This window comes from Pelmatolapia mariae, linkage group LG18, assembly GCF_036321145.2.
Source record: "Pelmatolapia mariae isolate MD_Pm_ZW linkage group LG18, Pm_UMD_F_2, whole genome shotgun sequence".
Classification (NCBI taxonomy): Eukaryota; Metazoa; Chordata; class Actinopteri; order Cichliformes; family Cichlidae; genus Pelmatolapia; species Pelmatolapia mariae.
Window position 1 is genome coordinate 17,962,685 of NC_086243.1, and position 18,225 is coordinate 17,980,909.

Below are 18,225 nucleotides of genomic sequence, written 5' to 3' on the forward strand. Positions count from 1 at the left end.
CCTCACACGGGCACTGTAGGTGTGTACCCCTCCCTACTATGCCCCTTTGTGTTTCTCACACCCTTTCACTCTTCAGAGCTCAGACACTCCTTCCTTTGCGCAGAAAATAGTCAACAGAACCAAAAGAAGATACAAGAACAAAATGGACTACTACCCCCCCCCCCCCCCAAAAAAAAGAGTGACAAATTAAAGTGTCTTCTTGAGCACTTCTGCAAAACTATGAACTCAAATGAATTCCATTCTGACCTCAAGAATGTTGAACTCAGGATGACAAATTCTTCATGTAACCACAAACTCAATGCACTCCGCTGGGGATTCAGTGAGCTGATTGCATTGCGTCTTAATTACTGTCAGCACTTGTCAGGCTTTCATTTAAATTGATTTTTGTTCTGTATAAAAGAGGCAAGGAGCAAACAGGACGACACAAGGAGCTATTAATTGTGGGAAGAAAAAGAGTTACAGTTAGCCCTAAAGATCAATAAAGCAACAGGGAGATTTCACAAGGACACAGAAAAAAACATTTTTTAATCAGTTTCATGGAAAATGTGAATTGAGCGACACCACACAGGATAAACGGAATAGCAAAATATATAATGTAAGCCTATGTGATTATTGGAGTCAGGTTAGTCCCCCCGCCCTCCCCAGCTCTACTGCGTAAAGTTGGACGTCTACTGTACTTTATAATTCTATCAAGTGGTATTACAACATAAAATACGCACTTTCTGCAGAGTGAAAGGACATGCCCAGGACTTATCTTCCCACACAGGACTGTGTTCGCTTGTTTCGTAAACACACCAAGGTGTGGTTTCTTTAGTCCAAAAGCAACCAGCTTCCGTCTATTCTCAACACACCATTATCTGCGCAACAGGAGACGGGGCGGGGAGAGGCGCAAGGTCTGTCCGCTGTCCGGACAGCAGAGAAGAAAGACAACGAAAAAGTTATTATTTTAAAATTTTAAATATAGAGAGCTACCCAAAACAAACTCATAAACAATGAGTCTGTACGGATCCCAGTCAAAACTGCCCATGAGCGGCATGAGCAGAAGTACTTCACGACCGGAGTTGTCGAATTACAGAAACGACGTGTTCGGTGGAAACGGCTTCCAAGGGGAATACCAAGCAGGGGACGGCGGATTCACCTACACCACCAGCTTCTCCAGGCACTCCGTGCACGGCGGAGGTGTCGGAGGGCAGAACATGCAAGTTAGCATGGGTGGGGGCGGCGGTGCTATCAGGTAAGTGCCCTGAAATCACCTGTTGCTTTTGAGAGGCTTCAGTAGTGGGAAAATTGTCGGTCTATTTGTAATTGTGAAGTGTAAAATGCATAGGAATATACGACGGAGAAAAGTAGCCGGGGTCTTAGTTGACGCACAAAAAAAAGGTGACTGAGAATGGAATTAGCTGGGAGAAAACGAAACTAATTTACATACTATGCAAGGTTTTGTCAACTGATTACTGGCAAGTTGGGATCATTTATTTATTTATTTATTTATTTTTGATGAAGTAGTTCTTAAATTATATAACTGAAAATGTAATCAAGCAGATAACTCGGGGGGATTACTGGAAGCCCACCTTTGATTAGAACAGGCACACATAAAATGGAAACTGCACAGCACAGTGCAGTTGTGAAGTTGGCCTGCATTAGTGGTTAAAACTAGTCTTTCATCAGTCAAAATGCGCAGCCTCGATCTCCTCACCAGAGTCGTCATTTTCTCATTTCCCCCAGGAATACGTACCCAAGTAATCCTGACATGTTGCGCAATTTTCCGAGTCACATCACACCCTTGAAACATCCTCCCACTACTGTAATTCATGATGATGTCAGCACCTAAGACTGTCGAGCTATCTCACTTTCAGTGATGTGGTGAAATAAAAAAAAAAAAATAGAAATAAATACTACGTGGTGGAGCTGAAAAAACACAGCATCTGTTTTTCCCTTTTGCACTAATCGCTCTTTTATCATCTCCATAACTACTTTGGACGGGAATAAAATGCAGACTAGTCATTTTTAAGTCCTTTTTATTTCAAGAAAGTTAGATCTGCGTCTGTTCACCTCAGTTTCCGTGAAATTCAACTATCATTTAAGAAGAACAACAACAACTCAGCAATTCACAGCATCTGTCTTTGAAACTTTGTGTACTCAAAGCATTAAAAATCCCCAGAACCTAGCATTCCTTTTCTTCATTTTTACCTCTTCTGCTTATGTTGTTACGCAAGTCGTTTACAATAATGCTAAACAAATTTTCTCTGTGTACGTAAAGAAATAAATACTGCTTCATTGTTCTCTGAATAATAATCCTTTCCCCCCATGTGCAGTGCAAATGCTATTCAGCAAAAAGCCGCATTCTTGCAACAACAGTGTCATGATCAGCTGGAAAGAGCCAAAGTGATTCTCCGGACTGTAAGTATTTTTGGCATATTACGCTGAACCCAACAGATTTGACTTGTTTTTTTAACCTTTGGTTATAGGAAAAATATCATATAGAATACTAAAAAAAAGTCTTCTTAATTTAGGTGTGACATTAGCTTAACACAATTTTGCAGCATGTAAGATATCAGTGTGTGTTTTATGTGATTTTATAGGGGGGTTCCATGAAGGATGCTGAGAGGTTTTTACTTCTTGCTGAAGAATCCATCGAGCAGCTGAGGAACTGTGGCCAAACCATGAATCAATTGCGTATACCAAATGGTATTTTCAGAAGGTAAAACAGGATGCAGTATGTTTGTGTTTGCAAAGTGCAGGTGTACACTCGTGTGAGTGAGTCTGTGTACTGTCTTGGTTTGCATTTGCATGCATTAATTCATTACTGTGTAGCAGTATGAGTAATCCTGAATACACTTTTGTATATGTATGTGGGTTTAGAGATTATATGCACTTATAATCAGCTTGTGTATTAGTATTTATTTTAAAATATTCAAAGTATTTCTTTCTTTCTTTTGTAAAACTCTGCAGCATCGAACAGTTCCAGCACATGCATACCACTATTGCTCAGCAGCTTGTGGGCAGCATGACTATAAGACGAAATAGAGGCAGTGGAAGCTTTGAGGGGGGGAAGTTGTTTAACGATGCTATGGCCTGGATTTCCCAACAAAAGGTGAGCCCCGCATGTTCAGAGACAATAAACACAACAAATATATGCTGCATGGTTAAACTCAGCCATGGGATAGGCTCGTGATCTCTGCAGAGTAACCCTGCCTCCCTTTCAAGGATCTTTGTACCACTTTAAAACATGCAAAAACTTTAGAAATCATTTGTCACAATTACAGTTTTTGCACACCAATTCCTTCTTACTAGCATCCGAATCCACGTCTGACGCTTTTAGGGTCTTCATGCGAGTTGAGCTGTTTGTTCTGGCTGAATAATTGTAACTCTTTGTGTATGCATGCCTACGTGGGTGTACTAGTGTGCATCATTTTTTATGCAAAAGGAGGACGGCAAGGTTGTGCTCTTTTTCTATCAGGCTTTCTGACCACTCGTAACTGAAACCATCTGGACAAAACCTGCCAAAACCTGATCCGTGAGTGAAAGAAGCCGAGAGGGGTGTAGGAGGATTGAAACAAAGCAGGGGAGAGAGTGCCAATGATAGACAGGGAGAGAGAGCAAGAGAAAGAGAGAGGTAGAAATAAATAGAGCAGGAAAAGAGAGAGTGAAAAAGCTGTGGCAGCAAAAAGTAAGGGAGTGTGATATATGACACCCTTCACTGAGTCAGTTGCTATTGGACAGGGCAGTTTAGCCTATCTCTTAACATGCTCGTGGGAAAATGGCCTCCCCAGACCTCTCACCTCACCAGAAACACACCCTATTATTCATTCAGCTTGTCCAGCCTCACCCTTCTGTGTGTCATAATTCATTCACCTGCTGTCAAAACATATTTTCTGTATCAGTTTATGCATGCTGGGCATTGCTTTTCTTAAATGGCTACAAAGCTAGAGACAGATCACCTAATGTGGCCTTGTGCTGCTAGTTAGGCTTTCAGCTAATGTGCTGACATTCCAGTACATGCCTTTGTTGACCTTTTCCTGTTAGACTTTAAACCATGCTGGTTAATGTCAGACCCTTTGTCTGTAGCTTCAGTTAAGTTTTCATAAAAGCAAAAGGGAGTGGCAAGAGAACAAAAGCCTTAAGAGGGAGGCGAGAGAGAGAGAGAAAAAAAAACATTCAAGTAAAGAACAGAGACTGACTTGAGTTGGTTTGCTGGCAGAGCTCCTATCAAAGCTAAGTGCTTTCAACATGGGGGGAATAGTTGGAATAGCTGCTTAACAATGCACTTAATGATTTTATACTGACACCTAGAGGACCTACAGGGTAGGTAAATAAGTCGAGACATGAATTTTACCGTATTATTTCCAGCATTTAATACTTAATAAACCTTCATAGGGCCAAGCATTTGGGTATTCCATATAACACTTTATTTTCCAGTTCAGTGTGTAGTTTAGCATGTTAGATAAACTGTTATTCTTCATCTTATAGCGCATGGTTGAGACTGCTCCATGGGGAGATGACTCCGCTGCCATAGAAAAGCAAATCCTAAGTCACAACAGCTTCCACAGCTCCATTCAAAGGAGCTCAGAAGTGGAACGTGCCAGAGATGAACTGGTAAGTTTTCATCCTCTGACTTACCCACGCTATGAAGTTTCTCATAAAGCTTATGTTTTAGCTCAAAGGTTATTCTTTAAAACATAAAAATAAGGAGATTGCATCGACCATGCCAGTCTATGCATCAGGGGTGCATTAATGGTGCAGAAGAAGAAAATCGGGGGAGGGAGCCAATCTGAGAGTTAACTGAATAATAGAAAAATAGAACTGAACACCATAATGCATTCTTCTTGAGTTACTTAATGTTTTGTTATTAAGTGTTGCATTTGTAGCGTAATGTGATATTATTGTATTGTAAGTTACCCCTTGTTTTCTATGCCCACTGTGCATTAAGTATTTTTGTGGGCATTTTCAAAACGGAGCTAAATTAAACATCTCTTTCTTTAGAGTGCAAATGGTGAAAAGTACCACCTCTCCCTACTGGACCAAGAATGGGAAAGCCTGATGGTAAAAAACAATAATAACAATACTAATAAAACCTAAATAAATAAATAACCTCTTAGAAACATGTTTTAGTTTGTTGGAGTCTTTAGTTTTCACATTATTATCTTTATTACAATTTGAAATTTGCTTTGTTTCAGAAAATGTCCCACAGCCGTCTGAATCAGCTGCGTGACCTTCAGAACATCATCGAGGAGATCTCCCAGGCCATCATTTGGGTGAACGAGAGAGAGGAGGAAGAACTAATCTTTGACTGGGGAGACAAGAACATCGACTATTACATCCCCAAGAAGCAAGAGAGCTACTCTGTGAGAATCGCCTTTTCTTTTTTCCTTATGTCTTGTGTGTTTTGGCTCTCTGGGCATTGTGGAGTCCTTACTTTCTGTTTTGTTTCATTTTTTGACAGAGGCTGATGAGAGACCTGGAGGTGAAGGAGAAAGAGTTAAACAAGCTGAAGGTGAAATCAGACAGCCTTCTGGCCAACAACCATCCTGCCTCTGATAAGATTGACGTAAGGTGTTCTGGTTTCATTTTCATTTTAATTTCAAACAGTGCATTATTCTGCAGTTTTGTTCTGAGATGTCCATTTGTGCCCACAGGCCTACATGGACACCTTACAGACCCAGTGGAGCTGGCTTCTGCAGATCACTAAATGCATCCATGTTCATTTGAAAGAGAATTCTGCTTACAGCCAAGTAAATGCTCATATCTACCTCTGGTTTGATTAAAAAAGGTATATAGCCTTGTATGTTTTTATGTAACTAATAACAAACCTTTATTCCTCAGTTTTTCAAGGAGGCCAATGAGACCTATATGAAGCTACAGAAGCAGCACGAGACAATTCGAAGCAAATTCACTTGTGACAAGAACACACCCCTGGACAAACTCACTGAACTCCTGAAAAACCTGGAGGTATCATTTTGTAGTACTTGGTTACAATACCACGGGAAACGCCTAAATGGATTTTCCTGTACATGCTAAACTCAAACTTTTCCTCTTAAGTGACATGGAAATCATTAAGGCCAGTTTTTTAAAGACTACATAAAAGTATCTAACTTTTATAGCTCAGTTAAGAACTTCGATTTGCTCTCACACAGACAGAGAAAGCACGCATCATGGAGAATAAGAGGCAGGTCCAAAGTCTGGTCAGCAAGTCCAAGTCTATTGTCAGGCTGAAGCCTCGCAACCCCGAGGAAAAGAGCAGCGGCCCGATCATGGTCCAGGCCTTATGTGACTTTAAACAAGACCAGGTAAGATACATTTTTTACCCCCACACACATATGAATAGAATAGAAGAGTTCAATCTTGCAGGTATAATTCAGTATGATCTCTGTGTTTCAGAAAGGTATTATGAAAGGAAATGAGGGCATCCTGAAGGACAACTCACAGCGCAGCAAGTGGCTTGTGACGGGGCCAGGAGGTCTCGACATGATGATTCCCTCGGTGTGCCTGCTCATCCCCCCGCCAAACCCGCTCAGCATCGGAATCGCCACCAAGTAAGAAACATTCAGTCACACATTGATTTAGCCTGCTGAAGCTCATCTTATTCTTCTGTTCTATAGAATGTGATGCTTTGCTTTATATCAATACTGGATGCATTGTGGGGCATTTTGTTCTGCAGTTTTGCTTTATCCAGTTCTTCCTTGTGATGACTTTGTCCTAATTTTTTCGACATTTGCAGTTTCTTTTAAAAAAGTGACTGTTTGCTTGTACCGTTCCCCAGAAATGAGCAGTATTATGAAGCCATCATGAGCATCTGGAATCAACTCTTCATCAACATCAAGAGTCTCATTTCCTGGCAGTATTGCCTGAAAGACATCGATTACATCAACTCTCTCACCCTCACCATGGTGAGATCACAAATAACATTAAAATGAAATATTACATTCATACTAAGCAAAGTTTGTGTTTGCTCCTGTTTCCATTGTTTCATTGTGCCTGGTGCTGTGTCTAACCCTTCTCAATTGTCCTGCAGCTATCAAAGATGCGTCCTGAGGAGTACCGCAACGTCATCAAAGGACTGGAGACTCATTACCAGGAGTTCATGCGTACCAGTCAAGGTTCTGAAATGTTTGGGGAAGAGGAAAAGAAATTAATCCAGGGCAACTTTGACAAGGCCCAGGCCCACTATGATACACTGATCATCCAGCTGCCTGCATACAGTGAGTTTAAATACGAGTGTAACGGTTTGTTACTTTGGATTGTCATGACCTTTTTCTGTTTAGTAATTTACTGTCACTTTAATTCTCATTACAATTGTCTACTTTACCATGCTAGCAGAGCTGGCTTTAAGCAGCAGGATTTAACTATGAATAAAAATTACTTATATTCATTTATATTAATCTTAATCAGTATTTTATAATCAGTTTATATTCTGGAGTTTAGCAGTTGTATTAGTCATTATGAGCCATTGTTAAAAGTGTAAAACAAAAATCCAAAACCAAAGACCGGGGTGTATCCTTCACCCATGAATGTTGTATAAGGGCAAACCAGCGCAATTCTTTGAAGTTGATTTTTTAAGAAAGTAGTGCTTTTATGTCAATAAATTCATCTTTGTCATTCAATAAAGGGGAGAAAGAGACGGAATCCCAAAAAGTGGAAAAGGTCAAGGTGACCAAAACCTCTGCCCCAAAACCCAATAACCAGACTCCACCACCGAGCTCCTCCTTAAGCCTCACACTGCTCACTAGTCTGCATGAGCTTCGACGCAGGCTGGAGTTGGCCGAATCCGGTCTTACCAGTCATCTCCACATTCCTCTGGGGGATAACAGTGTGTATGAGTGCTCAGTGCATATTCAGAAGCTTCAGGTAATTTATTATTATAAAGTATAAATAAAATATAGACAATACTCAAATTGTATTATATAAGATCCTTTACAGTCAATTAGTGATGATAGCTTCATGAAACTCTCATTTTGAAAGGAAAAAAAATGAAATTTTAAGATTTGATTTAACTGAATATCAGATAATATTAATTTCTAGGCTATGCACCAAGACCTGGACTCAATTTACGATGAGTACTTGCGCCTCCGAGAGTTGATTACAAAGCAGCTGGAAGGGATTCCTGCGGACTCGGAGCAAGCCAAGTTCCTTCGCTCTGAATTAGATGTAATCAGTCAAAAACTTGCAGGGCTGCAGGACCTCCAGTCAACCTACCTTCAGAGGTACGTTATATCCATTCTGTCATGGTTGAGTAAATGCTGTTTAAAAAAAGTGATAAAGTGTAGGAACAGAAGTTGTAGTTGTTCTTACAAGTTCAATATCCTTAACATTATTTTTTAATGTCTTGACTACATTTTTGCAACAGACTGTCAGCGCTTAAGGCCTTGCTTCAGAGCCTTATCCAGGTCGAGGATATCATTAAAGTTCACGAAGCCCGACTGACCGAGAAGGAGACCAGCTCTCTGGATCTTCGGGAGCTGGAAAACCAGCGGCTGACACTAAAGGTTTGATGCACATTTTATATTTTCACAAGTATTGTCTCTTGCTTTGCTGGAATGTAATCCTTCTCTGAGCTCCTATCTGTATCTTAGAATTGTATCATCTAGGCGGGCGAGAACAAAAAATACATGAATAAATAAATAATATCAGCCTATATTCCAGTATCAGTATGTCTGTGGTAGAGTAATATAGGCTACTAATATGGGTTGAATGATGTAAAAATAGTGTATTATTAAATAGCTTTTAAGCTTTCTTTGAAAGCAAGTTGCTCTAAAGGTTATAATTCAGAGCCAGTATTAAATGGCTCATCAGGCTATAAAATGTGTTATAACAATGTTATAATATTGGTCATTTTTCTGCGTCATGAGTTGCTGCCATTTCTTTATGACACATTTTAAATGGCACACTTAAATTTTTTATAGGAGTGTTTTGACATTGCAGCTGCTTTTATGCAAGTAGGGATCGAAATCTACAATCATTTTGCTTGGCTCCTTTTTACTAGCAGTGATCAAATAATAACCAGTTCATTTTGGTGAGATTTTACTTTGACTCAACACTATTAAGAGTTTACTCTTTTGATACTTGAAATAACCAGATGCCAATGTCTGCTTTTGTCTCGAGTTAGTTTTTTTTTTTTTTTTTTTTTTAATATATTAAAATCATGACATACATTGTCCAAGTGTGCAGTACCAGTTTTAAAAATGTAATGTGGTTTAGATAAATGGTTCTAAGTATTCTTTTTTTTGCGTCTGTTATTCTGTATTGTAGCAAATGAAGAGTGATTTGGAACAGAAAAGAGACCTGCTGACATCTATGGAGTCTGAGCTTTCTACAGCAGTGCACTTGAATGGTCAAATTTCTGACTCCTTCCACAAATGCGACATAGATTTATCCAAATACTCAGACTTGGTGGGTCAGTTGACTGACCGCTGGCGCCGCATCCAGTCACAGATAGATAGCAGGTATGGTAGAATTATTCGTCCATGTTCACATTGGTCCAATACTTATTTTTCTGTGTTGCCCATTCACCATTGCTGGTAACAACACTAAAAATATTCTTTCATTCCTTCCACTTCCTTTTCCTTCAGAGTGTGGGACCTGGAGAAGCAGGAGAATCAGTTAAAGCATTATCAGCAGGGCAGCACTTCCCTGGAACAGTGGATAGACAATGCCAGGAAGCGCCAGGACACCCTTCAGACCATTAAGATCAGTGACATCCAGATCCTAATGGACCACCTCAATCAGCAGAAGGTATGTCTTTCTCTGTTTACATCATGTTTATTGTTTTGTATTGTTTTGAACTGGCCTGATCTGATTTTGACTTGGAAATATCTACTATTTACTGCTATGTGTTTCATGGATTTTGTAGCAACAACTGTGTTTTTTTTAATGTACAGGCACTTCACAATGAAATCAAAGGAAAGAAAGAGAAAGTAGAGGATGTACAGAAAAATGCAAATACATGTGCTGCCTCTATAAAGGTCAGTAGTTGAATTTAAAATGCAGTTATACATCTAAAAGTGTGCTAGACTAGACAGCAAAATGAAGTTTATGTTACGTTGTATGTTTTCAGGACTATGAGCTGCAGCTGGCTTCCTACAGTTCAGGCCTGGAAACTCTTCTTAATGTTCCCATCAAGAGAACTATGCTGCAGTCCCCTGCTTCTGCTGTCAGACAAGAGGTATGGACGTTGGCCTTCAAACACTTTGCTCTAATCACCTTTTCATATGCATATTTATTAATATTTTAACTTTATGTTTACTGTGAGCATTGACATTGTTATTATTGCACATTTGAAAACCAAATTAGCCATTGTATATTTTTGGAGTTATTGGTTAATTGCCATTTGTTTGTTGAATTGAACAGTGGATACTTTCTTTATAGGTTTTTATAATATAATTAAAGCTACTCCCTTATTTCTTTGTGTCCTTTAAAAATGTAATCATTACCAAATTACTCATCATCTGTTAATTTTGTTTCATCAGGCAGGTGACCTACAGACTCATTATATAGAGCTACTTACCCGCTCTAGTGACTACTACAAGTTCTTAGGGGAGTTGCTGAAGAACATGGAAGAGCTGAAGGTGGTTACTGAGTTTGCATATTGTTGTTTAAAAACTAGTATTTCTGTTAATTAATGATATTTTAATAATATATTGAAAAAGAATGAATTATAAATTTAAAAACAGGTTTATGTGAGAGTATGACAGGATGTAACTGATGTGCTTTCTGTTTTCGCCCTTTCTTTCCTCAGATGAGGAACACCAAGATTGAGATGCTTGAGGAGGAACTGAGGCGTCTGAAGGAGGACCTCAATGATCGTAACCAGAAAAACAAGTCTCTGGAGGATGCTATGGCCCAGTATAAGATGGAGCTTAGTCAGTTACAAGATCAAGTCATTTGTACTGAGGAAGTGAAGAGAACCTCAGTATTACAGGTTAATGCTGCCAAGGAGAGCCTGGACACCACACAGAGCAAGCTTCATGCGCTTAATGATGAGCTGACGCGTATTAAATACCAACTTGATGAAGAAAAACGGAAAAGGAGGCTGGCAGAGGAGCGCTACAACAGCCAACAAGAGGAGTATGAAGGGGCTGTTCGCCGCAGACAGAAAGAACTGGAAGAACTCAGCTGGACTAAGATTGACTTAGAAAAGGCAGTGAAAGACAAGGAACGTGAGGTTGAGAGGATGAAGATGCAGCTGGAGGAGGAGGCGGCACGTCGACGAAATGCTGAATCTGAAATGTCAAAGGTAAGAACACAGTGCACCCAGGAGATTAATCAACTTAAGCAGACATACGAGACAGAGATCCACGTTACCAAGACCACAATCCTGAAAGCCTCACAGCAGAAAGAAGAAGACGCAACAGAGCTGAGGCTGCAACTTGAAAGACTCGCTGCTGAGAAGAGAGATGTAGAGGAGGAGCTGAGGAGACTGAGGCAGGCGATTGCTATTACAGAGGAGCAGAAAAGCAGGGCAGAGCAGGAGGTCAACCAGCAGAGGGCCTCAGTGGCACAAGAGACTAGGGTGCGCAGTGAGCTGGAGGTGCAGCTGATAACGCTCAAGCAGCAGAGAGAAGAGAATGAACTCAAATTGAAGGAATCCACCAGAAACAATCAGGAAAAGTCCAGGCAAATCAGCGTGCTAACATTTAACCTGGAGGAAGAAGGGAAGAAGCGGAGAGCTCTGGAGTTGGAAATAAATCACCTGAAACAAGCTGAGGCAGAGCTGAAGGCTAAGAACACTTCGTATCAGGAGACAATTAACAAACTGAAAGTGTCTGAGCAGGAGATCCGTATCACTCGAGTGGAGCTGGAAAAGCAGGCCAGTGAGAAAACTAAGGCTGAGCAGAATTATGCCAGGCTGCAGAGCCGTGTCAGGGAACTTCAAAGCTCTCTGGATGGGAAAGAAGCTGAGCTGGCAAAGCAGAAGCAGGCAACTCAGGAGGAGTTTACTCGTAGAAAGCGAATGGAGGCTGAGTTGGAGAGGATGACACATACTTGCAGAGAGCATACCACCACAATTAGCTCGCTAAAATCAATTCAGATAGAGGCTTCCACCTCTGGGAGAAAGTATGAGCAGGATCTCAAGGCTCTTCAGGAGGCTCTGGATAAGAGTCTGAGGGATCATAAAGCCACCAAGGAGGAACTGGCAAGTGTAACAGCTGAGCTGAAGATACAGAAACAGAAGCTCCAGCAGGAATTGACCCGTATTCATGAACTAAACCTGCGTAATGAAAGCCTTTATAAGACTATTGAGGAGAAGAGCCGCCAACTTAATGAGTGCACCACAGAGATTGAGAAGCTAAAGACTCTGACACAGAACCTCACAAAGGAGAGATTGAAATTGGAGGAGGAGCTGAGAACCGTTAGACAAGAGAGAGATGAGATGAAGCTCAGCAAAGATGCTATTGATGGAGAAAGTGCTACTCAAATTTCAGCCTTGCATGTCCAGCTCCAGAGTAGCATCAAGAGGACGTCAGAGCTCCAGGGTCTCATCAATGACCTAACCAACGAGAGAGAAAAGCTTAAATCGGAAATAAACAAATTCCAAAAGCAGTCAATTGAGGTATTTTTGATTGTACTGACGGATCATTACCATATAATCATCACATCTAATTTATATCGCTTCTTGCATGACTTGGTATACATGCAATAAAAGTGAGCCTGATATCAGAGTAGTCGTCTATAATTTGTGATTTGTCTCTTTTAGCTTAGCATTTTTGCATGTTTTTACTTACTTTCAAAATAGCTATGCATTTCATTTACCCATTCACTTATGGCACTTATGAACTTCATTCATACCATTAAACAGTTTAACACTAACATGCTGGTATGCACACATGTACTTTAGTTCAGACAGGTCTAACAAATGAAGGACATGTAATTTAATTTAAATTGTTTGTATTCTATATGTGGGAAAATGTCTTCTATATATGACAATATACTTTCTTATCTCTTCACAGACTTCGCTTGTGGTGCAAGAATCCCAAAGCAAATACAGTGAGCTGCTGCTGGAGAAGGATAGTTTTCTGTCCAGGATTAAACTGTTGGAGCAGGACAAGAATCGTCAGCTGCGGTTAGAAGAGGAGCTCAATCGCATCAAAGTCACACTAGAGTCCGAGCGTCGAAACAAACAGCAGCTGCAGGAGGAGAAAAATTCAATTTTCAAGGAGCTAAGCACTATAAAGAGCCAGTATGAGCTGAAAAGTTCTCAGATTAGGCAGTGCGAGTCAGACAGAGATAGGGCCGATCGAGAGAGGCTTTCCCTCAAGAGCGAGATCGAGAGGCTCATGAGGGAGCTAACGAGTATTGAAGAAAGGTACAAGAGCCGTCTGTTGAGCTCAGAGAAAGAGGCAAAAGAGCTGGCTCTCAAGAAGGAGTCCCTGGAAAGAGAAATACGCAGACTGCAGCAGAGGCCCAACACTCTGAATATGCAGACCCAGACAGATGAGAAGGTCCAAACCATTGATCCTTCAAAGCTTCTGTTTGACGGCGTGCGCCGCAAAGTTACAGCCCATCAGCTTTGCGACTGTGGTATCATTAGTAAAGCTACTCTAGATGAGCTCCTAAAGGGAAGAAGGACAGTGAGCGAGGTAGCTGCAGACATCCAGGTTAACCTTAAGGGCAGTGGCATCATTGCTGGTATGACATCTACTTCTCAAAGGAAAATCCCATTCACTGAAGCCAAAAACAAGAATATGCTCAGCCCAGAGAGTGCCCTTAAGCTTCTGGAAGCTCAGGCAGCAACAGGCTACATAGTGGATCCTGCATTTAATGAAAAGATGCCTGTGGATACCGCCTGTTCAAGAGGGATTGTAGACACAGAAGACAGAGATGCCTTGTTGAAAGCTGAAGCTGCTAGCACAGGTTTCAAAGATCCATACTCTGGCAAAGTGTTATCTGTGGGTCAGGCTTGCAGACAAGGCCACATAGACAAAGAGACAACCATCCGCTTGCTCCAGGCTCAAGAGTCTGTTGGGGGTATACTGGATCCTGTTTTGGGTGTCTTCCTACCAAAAGATCTGGCCTTGGACCGCAATCTTATTGACGAGGACCTCTACAGGGCTCTGACTAAAAAACCAACCTGCTATCTTGATCCGACAACTGGACAGAAGACAACTTACAATGACCTTCGGATGAAGTGTACAGTGGAACCTGTTTCTGGCTTGCTTCTGATCTCTGGTCCAGAAAAACCCTTGACAGTGAAAGGTCTCCGTGGTGAAGTCTCTGTCTCGGAACTCGTCAAATCTGAACTTCTGGATGAAACTGACTTGCAGAAGCTCAGTCAGGGCAAACTCACTAGCAGAGATATTGAAGACAAGCTAAAGACCTATCTCCATGGCTCTACCTGTATTGCCGGGATCTATGATGAAGCCAATGACAGAATACTACCTTTTTATCAGGCAATGAAGGAGGGTCTGCTTATGAGAGGCACCACGTTGGAGCTTCTTGAGGCCCAGGCTGCTTCTGGCTTCATAGTTGATCCAGTCAACAATGTTTTCTTGACAGTGGAAGACGCCAGCAAGAGGGGTCTGATAGGGAAGGAGTTTAAGGGCAAGCTGTTGTCTGCAGAGAAGGCAGTAATAGGATACAGAGACCCAAACACAGGAAAAACTATATCCCTCTTCCAAGCTATTGAGAAAGATCTTATTGAGAAGGGTCATGGAATCCGACTGCTCGAGGCTCAGATTGCCAGTGGTGGGATTATTGACCCCAAAGAGAGCCATCGTATTGATGTTGCTGTTGCCTATAAGAGAGGATACTTTGATGAGGAGATGAATGAAATCTTATCTTATGAAGGGGATGACACAAAAGGATTCTTTGATCCTAATACCAAGGAGAACCTGACATATCTTCAGCTGAAGGAAAGGTGCATCAAAGATGAAAAAACAGGTCTAATACTGCTGCCACTAAGAGACAAGAGAAAGCCCCAGAAGACGCAGGAAAGCCGCACAAATATCCTACGCAAGAGGCGGGTTGTAATTGTCGATCCAGACACTGGGCTTGAAATGTCAGTGAGGGAGGCCTACCACCGTGAGCTGATTGACTACGATACTTTCCTGGACTTGTCAGAGCAGGAGTGTGAGTGGGAGGAAATAACTATCACAGGGTCAGATGGCTCTGCACGCTTGGTTATAGTAGATAGAAAAACTGGAATCCAACATGATATTCAGGACTGCCTAGAGCGTGGTGTCATTAACCAGAGCACTTTGGATAAGTATCGTGCTGGAACAATGACCTTGACCCAATTTGCTGACGAAATTGCCAGCAGAAGCAGCAGCCTTGAAATGACCATTGCAGCCAGCAATGTTGATGACATGATCACCTGCAGCAGCCCCACCCACACAACACCATCTTCTCCTACTGTCCGTAAACGCTTCAACAGTATATCTATTACAGTCTCTCCCCCTGAGATGTTTGATGACCACAGCCCCGTGGGGGCTATATTTGACACAGAGACCTTGGAGAAAATAACTGTTAGTGAAGCGCTTAGAAGAGGCATAGTTGACACTCTTACAGCACAGAGGTTGCTGGAGGCCCAGGCATGCACAGGTGGTATCATCAACCCTGCTACTGGTGAGAGACTGTCACTGCAAGATGCTGTCCATCAGAGCATCATTGATGAAAGCATGGCCAGTAAACTGAAACCTGCCCAGAAAGCTTATGCTGGCTTTGAGGATGTGAAGACTAAAAGAAGGATGTCTGCGGCAGAGGCAGTCAAGGAGACATGGCTGCCTTATGAGGCTGGCCAGAGATTTTTGGAGTTTCAGTACCTGACAGGGGGCCTGATTGAACCTGGCACTGGACGTCGCGTCAGTATTGAAGAGGCTATCCGCAGAAAATGGCTAGATGGTCAGGGGGCCCAGAAGCTTCAAGACACTCGGAACCACCAGAAGAACCTGACCTGTCCCAAGACTAAACTGAAAATATCCTACAAAGAAGCCATGGACAGCTGCATGGTGGAGGAAAGCAATGGCATGAAGATGCTGCAAGCCTCGTCTGTGTCTACCAAGGGAATCAGCAGCCCTTACAATGTCTCTAACCCAGGATCTCGCTCTGGCTCAAGGGCTGGGTCTCGTACCGGCTCGAGGAGTGGATCGCGTAGAGGCAGTGTGGATTACACCTCTACTATGACCTTTACATCCACCAGCAGTACCGTTTATAGTTCTAACACACACTTTTAATTCACTCCACAGAATGATAATAATTAATCACATAAGAGTAGCATGTCCTTTGCAGTTTGCTTGTTTGTTTTTTTTATAACCATTTGCTTTAAAAAAAAAAAAAAAAAAGAAATATTGTACTTAAAAGATTGGGGAGGTGTTTTGTTTTTGTTTGGGGTTTTTTTTTAGACCTTTTTTTGTTTGCAGGTTGTAATGATTGAAAGTTTCAATATTAGATGCTGAGTGCTATTTACACCTTTATCATTATGGATTTTTAGTAGATATAACCTTATTTCAGTTCATTTTACTACATGATGACTTTTTATAACAATATATAATAAATGCCTGTTGATTTTGTCTTTAACGTGACCTCGGAATAAATTTGCTTTTGTTGTGTTGTGTGGAAATGACAGGTTAATTCATGCATTATTGAGAGAACATTTTTGTTGTTGTTAATTGCAAATCCTGAGGCTTAGCTTACAATATATGTTATACATTGCAATACAACATATTTTACATTGTAACTGTAGAAAATTGTTGCTACTAAAATGCTGTTGCCCGCTATCAAAATAAAGTTGTCACAGAATTTTACATGCCTTTTTGTCCTGGTTCATTTAAATTAGCTGTTGCATGTATGAGGAGAAGCTAGCTAGACAGCATTGTTTATAAGGATGACTCTGATTGTAATGCTAAAGTTGATCTTGGATCCCTGTTTAAATGCAACTCACTATATTACCCTTGATCTTACACAGATTGAGAGTGAAGTTTTACTCTTCAGTTGATTGATGGTAGCTTGAAATATCTGTTAATAAACTACATAAATAAATAAAAACAGTGCATAAGATATAATGAAAGACCCAAGATTTACCTTCTGAGGGAGGCTGATTTGGACCACTGGGGATCCTTATAATATGTGTAATTTGAACTCGGTCTATGTTAAAGTAATAAAGTGACTATTCTTAAAAAAAAAACCCCAAAAAAAACCTGACGGTTTGAATATTTGTAATACACCCATGAACTACTGAGGAAATAAAATGTACATTTATGAAACATTAAAAAGTTGTAGCCTAATTTAAACTTACTTATATATTAAAGGTTTTAAACGGTAGGTTATAATTTCTTGTAATTATATATTTCATTATGTCATGAATATGTATTTACTTGTACAGCAGCCATATGAAAGGTGATTATGTGGGTGTGGGGTGGCAGGAAGTTAAAGTCTGTGTATGAGTAGTGAGGGTGAGAACAAACAAATGGAAGGGGGCAGAGGGAGGAGGCCAAAGCGAGGGGAGGTAGGTTGAACGGGGAGGGAAGAAGGCAGACACCCACGGCGGAGCGGTAGGAGGACTATCCCATGCCAGGACTTGTGGCGGCTGCAGCGGTATCCTGGACTAGAGGAAGTGTTTTGGAGGCATAGGAGAAATAGCAGCAGCAGCTTTTCCCTTTTTTTTTTCAGGATACGAGCAAGATTTTATTTTATTACCAGCAGTGACAGAAAGGAGCGAAAAGAGCCCCTGGGTCCAAGCAAACTCCGAATAGCCAGAGAGCGCATTCCAGCAGAGGAAAATGAGCCTCCCAGCCCGCAGTAAGCCTGTTTGACGGCTGAGGGCTCTTTGAGACTCCGGACTTTATCATATTCCTTTTCTTTCAACAGCTTAAACTTACTTAAAAAAAGGAGGAAAAGAAGAGTCCCCCCCGAAAAAAAACAAGTCGTCGCTTTCACTTTAAAAAGGTAAGGCATGTTGCCCGAAACAGTTCGCCAGAAGAAGACAAGAGTTTTAACTGGGGCTGGTCAGCGCTTTAAAAAGCGGGATGAGACTTCCACTCTGTGGAGAACTTTTCAACAGTCACACTGCAGTGAGGTTGTCCAGAGAGTAAAACAGGGCAATGCTTTGTATTTACTTTGGCTAGAAACAGGGTGTGCGTGCGTGTGTGCGCGCGCTCTGGTGTAAAAATTCTGAAAACAGGCAAGCGAGTCATTCATTCTGATCTGATTTTTTTTAATGTCTTTATTTTTACATCATGTTTTTAAATAGAACTACTTAAATGCCTTTTACTGAAACTCCATAAAGTCAGGCTT

At 41.2% G+C, this 18,225-nt stretch overlaps 2 protein-coding genes across 4 annotated transcripts in view; both read left to right on the forward strand.

Moving 5' to 3' along the window:
- Positions 1-883: 883 nt before the first annotated feature.
- LOC134616518 (desmoplakin-A-like) lies at positions 884-16,736 on the forward strand. Of its 2 annotated transcripts, none has more exons than XM_063461365.1 (24): positions 884-1,234; positions 2,316-2,400; positions 2,583-2,701; positions 2,953-3,094; positions 4,471-4,596; positions 4,984-5,043; positions 5,178-5,345; positions 5,444-5,548; positions 5,637-5,732; positions 5,824-5,949; positions 6,135-6,287; positions 6,379-6,533; positions 6,761-6,887; positions 7,013-7,199; positions 7,607-7,845; positions 8,020-8,201; positions 8,345-8,483; positions 9,247-9,440; positions 9,567-9,729; positions 9,876-9,959; positions 10,052-10,159; positions 10,464-10,562; positions 10,733-12,547; positions 12,945-16,736. In XM_063461365.1, the coding sequence occupies exons 1-24, from the start codon at positions 993-995 to the stop codon at positions 16,164-16,166; spliced, it is 8,136 nt and encodes a 2,711-aa protein (XP_063317435.1). In that variant the 5' UTR covers positions 884-992; the 3' UTR covers positions 16,167-16,736. The 2 variants fall into 2 exon arrangements, with proteins under 2 accessions (XP_063317435.1, XP_063317436.1); XM_063461366.1 differs by having other exon boundaries at positions 10,733-11,230.
- A 775-nt stretch (positions 16,737-17,511) lies between these two features.
- Positions 17,512-18,225, forward strand: part of LOC134616821 (tensin-3-like) — a 32,189-nt gene continuing 31,475 nt past the window's right edge. For both annotated transcript variants that reach the window (XM_063461835.1, XM_063461836.1), the window contains exon 1: positions 17,512-17,877. The gene's annotated coding sequence lies outside the window, so the exon portion shown is untranslated. The remainder of the gene's footprint in view (positions 17,878-18,225) is intronic.